The 9,295-nt window shown below is 36.6% G+C and overlaps 1 protein-coding gene across 1 annotated transcript; it reads left to right on the top strand.

Moving 5' to 3' along the window:
• The first annotated feature begins 420 nt into the window (after positions 1-420).
• On the top strand, positions 421-4,259 carry LOC135623896 (uncharacterized). Its single transcript, XM_065127358.1, has 2 exons — positions 421-2,091; positions 3,957-4,259. The coding sequence occupies exon 1, from the start codon at positions 983-985 to the stop codon at positions 1,922-1,924; it is 942 nt and encodes a 313-aa protein (XP_064983430.1). The 5' UTR covers positions 421-982; the 3' UTR covers positions 1,925-2,091; positions 3,957-4,259.
• The last annotated feature ends 5,036 nt before the right edge of the window (positions 4,260-9,295 follow it).

Genomic DNA, 9,295 nt, shown 5'->3' on the forward strand with positions numbered 1-9,295 from the left:
AGTTTTGGAACATTGTCGAAAATGGTTTTCAAAAGTCTTCTCTTCCAATGAACGATTGGAATGAGTTGGAGAAGAAGACTTTCACTTTAAATGCCAAGGCTATGAATGCCTTATTTTGTTCACTAGATAAAAACGAGTTCAATCAAGTTTCGATTTGTGAAACGACTTTTGATATTTGGCACACACTCGAAGTGACTCATGAAGGCACTAGTAGAGTGAAAGAGTCAAAAATCAACCTTTTAGTATATTCTTATGAATTATTTCGATTGAAATCAAGTGAGACCATTGGAGACATGTACACCCGTTTTACGGATGTCGTCAATGGTCTAAAAGGACTTGGTAAAGGTTTTTCGGATTTTGAGCTCGTTAATAAAGTTTTAAGATCCCTTCCAAATAGTTGGGACTCTAAAGCCATGGCCATTCATGTAATATCCCTCGCTTTTAAAAATTATTAATAAAGATTTATATGTAAATTGGAGGACCTATATGTAAATATAGAAATTACAAGGACTAAACTGCTAAGTTGCAAAAAAAAAAAGAAAAAGAAAAGGGAAAACCGAAAATTCGGTATTATCCCACCGCCTCCCACGCACTCTGTTTCTTCCAGAAACAGAGAGAGCGGTGGGGCGTGAGGAGAAGAAGGAGAGTGGTAGAAGAAGAGAGGAAGAAGAGGGAGAAGAGAAGAAGAAGAAGAAGAAGAAGAAGAAGAAGAAGAAGAGGAGGTGGCTGCAGCGAGGGCTGCAGCGAGGAGCTGTGGGGCGTGGGGAGAAGAAGAGAAGAAGAAGAAGAAGAAGAAGAAGAAGAAGAAGAAGAAGAAGAGAGGAGGATAGCTGCGGCAAGGCTGCAGCGAGGAGGTGTGTGGCTTTGGGGAGGAAAAGGGAAGAGGAGAAGAAGAGAAGGAGAAGAAGAGGGAAAAGAGAGGCAGCTGCAGCAGCCAGGGCTGCAGCACCTCTGTTTCCCGCAGGTGGAAACAGAGGAGAGGATGTGTGGGGCGTTGAGGATGAAAAGGGAAGAAGAAGAAGAAGAAGAAGAAGAAGAAGAAGAAGAAGATAGCTGCGGCAAGGCTGCAGCGAGGAGATGTGTGGCCTTGGGGAGGAAAAGGGAAGAGGGGAAGAGGAGAAGAAGAAGAAGAGGAAGAGAAAGAGGTGTGATACCTCTGTTTCCTGCAGAGGAAACAGAGGGGAGGGTGTGTGTGACGCCGGGGAAGAAGGGGCTGCAGCTGCGGCGATGGCAGCTGCAGCTGGAAGAGAAGAAGAAGAGGAAGATGAGCAGGGGAGGAGGGAGAGGTTGCGGCCGTGGCTGCGGCCGCGACTGCAGCAGTTGCAGCGGGGAGAGAAGAAGAGGAGAGGAAGAAGAGAGGAAGAGGAGAAGGGGCTGCGGCTGCGGCGATGGCAGCTGCAGCTGTGGCAGGGAAAGAGAAAAAGGAAAGGAAGAAGAAGAGAAAGGGAAGGAGAGGAAGAAGAGAGGAAGAGGAGAAGGGGCTGCGGCTGCGGTGATGGCAGCTGCAGCTGTGGCTGGGAAAGAAGAGAAGGAAAGGAAGAAGAAGAGAAAGGGAAGGAGAGGAAGAAGAGAGGAAGAGGAGAAGGGGTGGCAGCTGCGGCGATGGCAGCTGCAGTTGGAAGAGAAGAAGGAGAGGAAGATGAGCAGGGGAGGAAGAAGAGGCTGCGAGTGTGGTGGCTGCGGCCGTGGCTGCGACTCCGGCTGCGGCTGCAACGTTGGCTGCGGTAGCTGCGGCAGCGGTGGTGGCTGCAGTAGCTGCTTTTGGGAAAGAGAAAGAGTAGGAACGAGAGAAGGGAAGAAGGAAATAGTGCAGTGGAAGGGGGCTGTGGTTGTGACCGCAGTTGCGGTCGTGGCTGCGATTGTGGCAGCGGCAGCGGCGACGGCTGTGGCAGCTGCGTTTGGGAAAGAAAAAAAGAAGGAATGAGAGTAAGAGAGAGCAGGTGACTGTGCCTCGATGTTCGACACGTGATGTAGTTGCGAAGAAAGGAAGAAAACGGGAGCACAAAACGAAACAGAGAGAGGACACGGAGAAAAAGTAGAAGGATTTGGGCTGGCACCTTCTTTGGATCTTCGGATCGAAATCTTTGAAAGGCAAGTTCCCTGATCGTTTCTCCTATAATTGCTTTGATATTTCTTATTGCAAGTTTCCCGCTTGTTTCAATCCTTTCTATTACAAGTTCCCTGTTCGTTTCTCCTATAATTGCTCTGATATGCCTTATTGCAAGTTCCCTGATCGTTTTTCCTATAATTGCTCTTATATGTCTTATTGCAAGTATCCTGATCTTTCCCCACTGTCATTTTTATCTCTACATTTGCTTTGATTATGAGGAACTTTGAATTGTACTAGCCTTGCATTTGTTATATCTCCTGTTTACATGTAACGATTCGAATCTGTGCAACTTTTGAGATTCTGATCTTTTGATACCGAACTGCCTATAAGACTTTGTGGTAACTCTGATTTGTTCAAAACTGATTTCATTGGAAACTAGACTCGTAGACCTTTCTTTGATATATGGATTGAAAGATTTGGAATCCAAACACCAGCCCAGTTATCTGTTGAATCTGACATTATGAATTCTGCCAACAGAGATTTTGTTCTACGACACTTGCTTACCAAATTATTTGTAACTCTCTCTGTTGGACAGTTCAATTCATATGAAGCCTGTCTTATCTGAAAGTATTATCCAATGATTATTTCTGAGTAAATTGGAGCACGATTGATAGTTTGAATCATTTGTTCAATGTGCCTTCTGTATTCTGCCAGAAATCGAGCTTTGGTCGATTTCTCATATTCTGGTTTCATTCCTTTGGAAATTGATATCCTTTAGCCTTCTTATTCAATTGAGCTTTATATTACTACTTTGAATTCTTGTATGCTCTTGTCCTTAAAATTATTGCATTCTTGAAAACTGTTGTGTAACGTTTATGCTATATCGTATTGACCCATATAGGCACATGTATATTCCTTTGTTCCGCATTTGCTCCCGGTATGTACCTATTCCAGTTTCATTCCTTTGGACATTGAATTCATCAAATCTTCTTATTGAATTGAGTTATTTGTGATTGCTTGGATCCCATATGTGCCCTTGCTTTCAATTCCCTTCAAATCTGAATATACTTGTGAAAGATTATTGCTTACTTCGGATTGACTCGTAAAGGCACATGTACGTTTGTTGTTCCGCGTGTGCTTCCGATATATGCTACTTATTGTTGAAACTGTCCTTTTGTACTCTGGTGTGTGGGATCGTCTGGACCTTTGCCAGAAATGGTAAAAGGTATGCACTGATTTGCCCGCTTTGTGGGGTCCCGCTTTGTGGGATATTCTGGTATGCGCGATTTGCCCGCTTTGTGGGGTCCCGCTTTGTGGGATATTCTGGTATGCGCTTATTTGCCCGCTTTGTGGGGTCCCGCTTTGTGGGATATTGCTGACTGAGATCCCACTACACCCTCTATATGTTTGAATGACATCCAGAGTTTTGGTGAGTTATTTCTGTTCGTGCTCTGGATAGTTATGATATGATTGCAACGTCAAAGACGACGTTTGAGCTTCTGTACGATATTTGTTTTCGATATGCTCTGAAATGCTTCATTCACTGATGATATGCTTCGAAATGTTCCATATGCCGTTGATATGCTCCGGAACATTTCATATGCCATTGATATGCTCCAATTACTCTGTGCTCCATTTGCTATGAACTGATATGTTCTGAAATGTCCTATCTGCCATTGATATGTTCTAATTACTCTATGCCCCATTCGTTATGGATCAAATATGTTTTGAATGACATAATACGTATGATTTGGTATCTATTGAGATGGTATCCTTGAGAATTCTTGTATTCTGCCTTGCATTATGATACCTTACTCGTTTGAAACCGTTCCTTTTGTTCTGAATATGCTTTGTCACTTGCTGAGCCGTTTTTTTGGCTCACTCCGTTGTTATATAAATCTTTCAGGTCAGCTTGTCACTCTTCGAGATGTTTGATTTGGGCTGAGGCAGTGGATAGCTATTCAGAATAATGGGCAAGTCTGGTTGGTTATTACGATATTGTTGTATAAGTATGTCTTGTATGTAATGAAATGTTGTCGATGAACCGAAATGGATATACTGTGTCAAAGTGTTAGGAGATCTCTCTTATTTGGAATTTCAGAATGTTAAGTCTAATTTATGGTGATATGAACTTGTGGTGAATAGTTGGAGTTCTGATTGTATAATTTATTTAGCTTGTGGATTTATAAATGTTGTTCATGTTTGTCAAGTTGGCTTGGGTTGCCATAAATGTGAATTATCGAGTGATGTGATATATGATTATAAACTGTACAGGTTTTATGGATGTGAATATGAATAGAATGTTTTCAGTGTCCTCAAACGTTAGTTTGGATCCTGGATTGGCCTGTGACGAAAATTTTAAAAAATCATGGATATTTTGAGGGGCGTGACAATTCAAGAGGCCAAAGATTTAAATAACTTTCCTCTTGAAGAATTAATTGGGTCACTAATGACCTATGAAATGACATGTAAAGCTCATGAAGAGCTTGAGGACACCCTTCCAAAGAACAAGAAGGATATTATACTAAGAACACAAGACCAATTGAGAGAAAACTCAAGTGATGAGGACTTTGATGATGACTTGGCACTTTTAACAAGGAAATTCAAAAAATTCATTAAAAAAATAAATTTAAAAATAACACTAAAAATAAATTTGAACCCAAGAAAGATCAAGTAATTTAGTACGAATGTAAGAAACTAGGACACTACAATAGTGAATATCCCCAAGCCAAGAAAATGACACCAAAGAAGAAGGCGCTCAAAGTAATATGGAATGACTCAAGCGCATTCAAAGAAGAGGAGCCATTGGAGAGGAGGTATCAAGTTCAATTGATGCAAATTTATCATTTGATGAATTATTATATGCTTTTCATGATTTATTTGATGAATACAAAATAATTAGTAAAAAATATAAATTGTTAAAAAAGGAGCATGATTCTCTTGTTAGTAATTTTGATAAATTAAAAATTAAGCATAATGATAGTTTAGCTCTATGTACAAAATTTTATGATTTAGAAATACTTCAAAAGGAAAACTTGCTACTCAAAGATACCTTGAAGAAATTTGAGGTTGGGTAGCAAGTCCTTAAACATGATCCTTATCAATAAGGGTCATGTTCATAAAAGAAGTAGAATCGGATTTGTGAGTAGCTCTCATAAAAATCCAACCACCTTCGTTAAAGGCCCTATCTTGCATATTTCACCTCAAAACAAATACAACTTTTGTTGCAAATGTGGACATAAAGCTTATCATTGTCCATTTAAAAAGTGTAGTCCAAAAAAATTGATTTGGGTTCCAAAAAGAATCGTAAAGAATTTCATGCAACATGATAAGCAATTTAGATCGATTTTTGAGGTAACCAAGGTCAAATAGGTACCTAAAAATCATCGTCTATTATAGAAACGTATACCATCACAAACTAAGAGCAAGAGATGGTACATTGATAGTGGATGCTCAAGGCATATGACCAGAGATCCATCTCAATTCTCTAAGCTCATTAGCGTAGAAGAAGGATGTCACATTTGGAGATTGACAAAGGAATAATAGGTAACAAATCTAACTTCTTTATTGAAGATGTTTTGTTACTTGATAGTTTAAATCATAAACTCTTGAGGATTAGTCAATTGTGTGATAAAGGATATATTGTTAAATTTGAATCTACTGCTTGCATTATTGAAAAACCATACAAAAACACATCTATAATTGCATTAAAACAAAATAACGTATACACCATTGACATTAATGATCTTTACAATGAAATGTGTTTTTCGATTTTGAATGATGATGCTTGGTTTTGGCATAGGAGATTAGGTCATGCTAGCAAGAAACTAATCACCCAAATTTCATCTAAAGAACTTGTAAGAGGAATTCTTCATATCAAGTTCATCAAAGATAATGTATGTGATGCTTGTCAACTAGGAAAATAAATAAAAGGTAGCTTCAAACCTAAGAACCAAATAAGTACCTCTAGACCTTTGCAATTGATCCATATGGACTTGTTCGGACCAATTTCTACATCAAGCCTAGGAGGTAGCAAATACGCTTTTGACATTGTAGATGATTATAGTAGATACATATGGACTTATTTTTTGACACACAAAAGTGAATGCTTTAGATATTTCACCAAGTTTTGTAAACTTATTCATAATGAAAGGGTTCTATAATTTTGTCAATTCGAAGTGATCACGGTGGTGAATTTCAAAATTGTGATTTTCAAGAATTTTGTGAATCCAATGGATACAACCACAACTTCTTTACTCCAAGAAATCCTCAACAAAATGGAGTAGTAGAAAGAAAGAATAGAAATTTACAAGAAATGGCAAGAATCATGTTGAATGAACATAGTCTATCCAAATATTTTTGGGCCGAGCCGTAAACATGACATGTTATGTCATGAATAGAATTCTAGTAAGACCCTTACTCACCAAAACTCATGAGTTGTGGAACAACAAAAAACCCAATGTTTCATATTTTAAAGTTTTTTGGTGTAAGTGTTTTATCTTGAATGGAAAATATGCTTTAGGAAAATTTGATGCTAAATCCGATGAAGGAATTTTTCTTAGCTATTCTTCGATTTCTAAAGCATTTCGTATCTTTAATAAAATAATTTTAATTATAGAAGAATCCATTCATGTTGTTTTTAATGAGGTTTCTGAAATTAAGAAAAATGATTTTGATGATGATGTTAATTTTGATGCCTTGAATTTAAACGAAACCCCTTCTCCATCTAGCAACTTGGATGCATCTACTTTCAAAACATTCTTACCCAAGGATTGAAAATATATAGATGCTTATCCTAAGGAGTTAATCATAGGAGACACATCAAAAGGAGTTCAAACACGTTCTTCTCTTAAAACTTTTTGTGTCAACGCCGCTTTTCTCTCCCAAATTGAACCAAAATGTATTGACGAAGCCATGAAAGATGATTCATGGATTATCGCAATGCAAGATGAGTTAAATCAATTTGAAAGAAATGAGGTGTGAAAGCTTGTTCCTAGGCCAACCATTTAGTTATTGGTACTAAATGGGTCTTTAGAAACAAGCAAGATGAATCTGGTATCGTGGTTAGAAACAAGGCTAGATTAGGCCAAAGGTTTCAATCAAGAAGAAGGTATCGATTACGAAGAAACCTTCGCTCTAGTGCCTCGATTAGATTAGTGGCCAAAGGTTTCAAATCAAGAAATAAGTATACTCCTTGAATATGCTAGTAGTAATAATTTTAAGTTATTTTAAATGTATAGATTAGTGGCCAAAGGTTTCAATCAAGAAATAAGGATACTCCTTACCTATGCTAGTAGTAATAATTTTAAGTTGTTTCAAATGGATGTTAAAAATGCTTTTCTTAATGGCTTCATTTCCGAAGAAGTTTATGTTGAACAACCTCTCGGATTTGAGAACAATAGTCTCCCTAATCATGTGTTTAAATTAACTAAAGCTCTCTATGGTTTAAAACAAGCCCCAAGGGCTTGGTATGAGAGACTTTGTTCATTTCTTATTGAAAATAATTTCTTTAAAGGCAAGGTCGATACTACATTATTTATTAAAAATTTTAAAAATAATTTTCTTAATGTTCAAATTTATGTTAATGATATCATTTTCGGTTCTACGAATAAATCTCTTTAGGAATCATTAGATAAAAGTATGAGTCTTGAATTTCAAATGAGTTTGATGGGAGAATTAACCTTCTTTTTGGGCTTACAAATCAAACAACTAAGTAATGATATTTTTCTTAGTCAAACAAAATATGCTTTAGATTTGCTAAAGAGGTTTAATATGGATAGCTCAAAGGCTATCAACACTCTTATGAGCACCTCCACTAAGTTAGAAATTGATGAAAGTGGAGAAAGCTTTGATCAAAAAGTTTATAGGGTTATGATAGGAAGTCTACTATATCTCACCGCAACAAGACCAGATTTCATGTTTAGTGTAGGTCTTTATGCTAGGTTTCAATCTACTCTTAAGATATCTCATTTTAAAGTAATTAAGAGAATACTTAGATATCTTAAAGGTACCACTAATCTAGGATTATGGTATCCAAAATCCAAGAACTTTGAACTAATCGCATATGCTGATGCGGATTTTGCTGGGTGTATATTAGATAGAAAAAGCACATCCGGAACATGTCAGTTTTTAGGATACGCACTTGTTTCTTGGTCATCTAAGAAACAAAACTCAATTGCACTATCTACAATCGAAGCAGAGTACATTGCTACTAGTGTATGCTATGCACAAGTTGTGTAGATGAAAAACACTTTAGAGGACTATAAGATTCATATTAAAAATATCCCCATAAAATGTGATAATAAAAGTGTAATATGTTTAATAAAGAACCTCATTCAACACTCTAGAATAAAACATATTGACATTAGGCATCACTTTATACGAGATCATGTCACAAATCATGATGTAATCCATAGAGTTTATTGATACAAAACATCAATTGGCCGATATTTTTACAAAACCTTTAAGTGAAGAATAATTTAATTTTATTAGAAGAGAATTAAGACTGTTAATTTGTCCGAATGCATGAATCTATCAAATTTTGATTTCGGACTTTCTTGATTCTTTGATCACTTACTTCAATTCGGTGTTGAAAATTTTATCATATGAATTTTACATGATGATAAGATTGTGTGCCTCAATAACATGTTTATTTTGATGTTGAAAATTTTGTGCTTTGATGCTAAAAGTCTCTATGATTATGAGCATGTTATCATACAATGATGCAATATCATATTTACTTTGATGATTATGATTTCTATTGAATATTGAGAAGTTTTAATCATATATCATATTCTTAATCTTTGAGTATTACAAAGCACTAATGATTTTGCCTCATGATAAAAAGCTATGACAAAACACTTTATAAATGCATGAATTTGATGTATCTTTCCAGACTATCTTAATATATTTCTTGAAAGGAGCTTTCTTGAGTCTATGCCATATCAAGTTTATTTCGTATTCATGCTCCATCACTTAATGACTTTTGATACATGGAATTAATTGACAAATACATTTCTCATGGATTTATCTCTTGTGAATTTTTAAATTGAGAAATGGATTTGATATGATGATTCTTTTACATGAATTCCTTCTTGATGAAGGAAGAATTTTTTTATTGAGATGAACACTTGCAAGGATTTAATTTCACATGAATATCTTGATCCATGTGAAAAATGAAGCATAATTTAATGAAACTCTCTTATCATTTTTAATTTCATTCAAAGTTGGTTCTCAATGATTTTT

This window comes from Musa acuminata, chromosome BXJ2-9, assembly GCF_036884655.1.
Source record: "Musa acuminata AAA Group cultivar baxijiao chromosome BXJ2-9, Cavendish_Baxijiao_AAA, whole genome shotgun sequence".
Classification (NCBI taxonomy): Eukaryota; Viridiplantae; Streptophyta; class Magnoliopsida; order Zingiberales; family Musaceae; genus Musa; species Musa acuminata.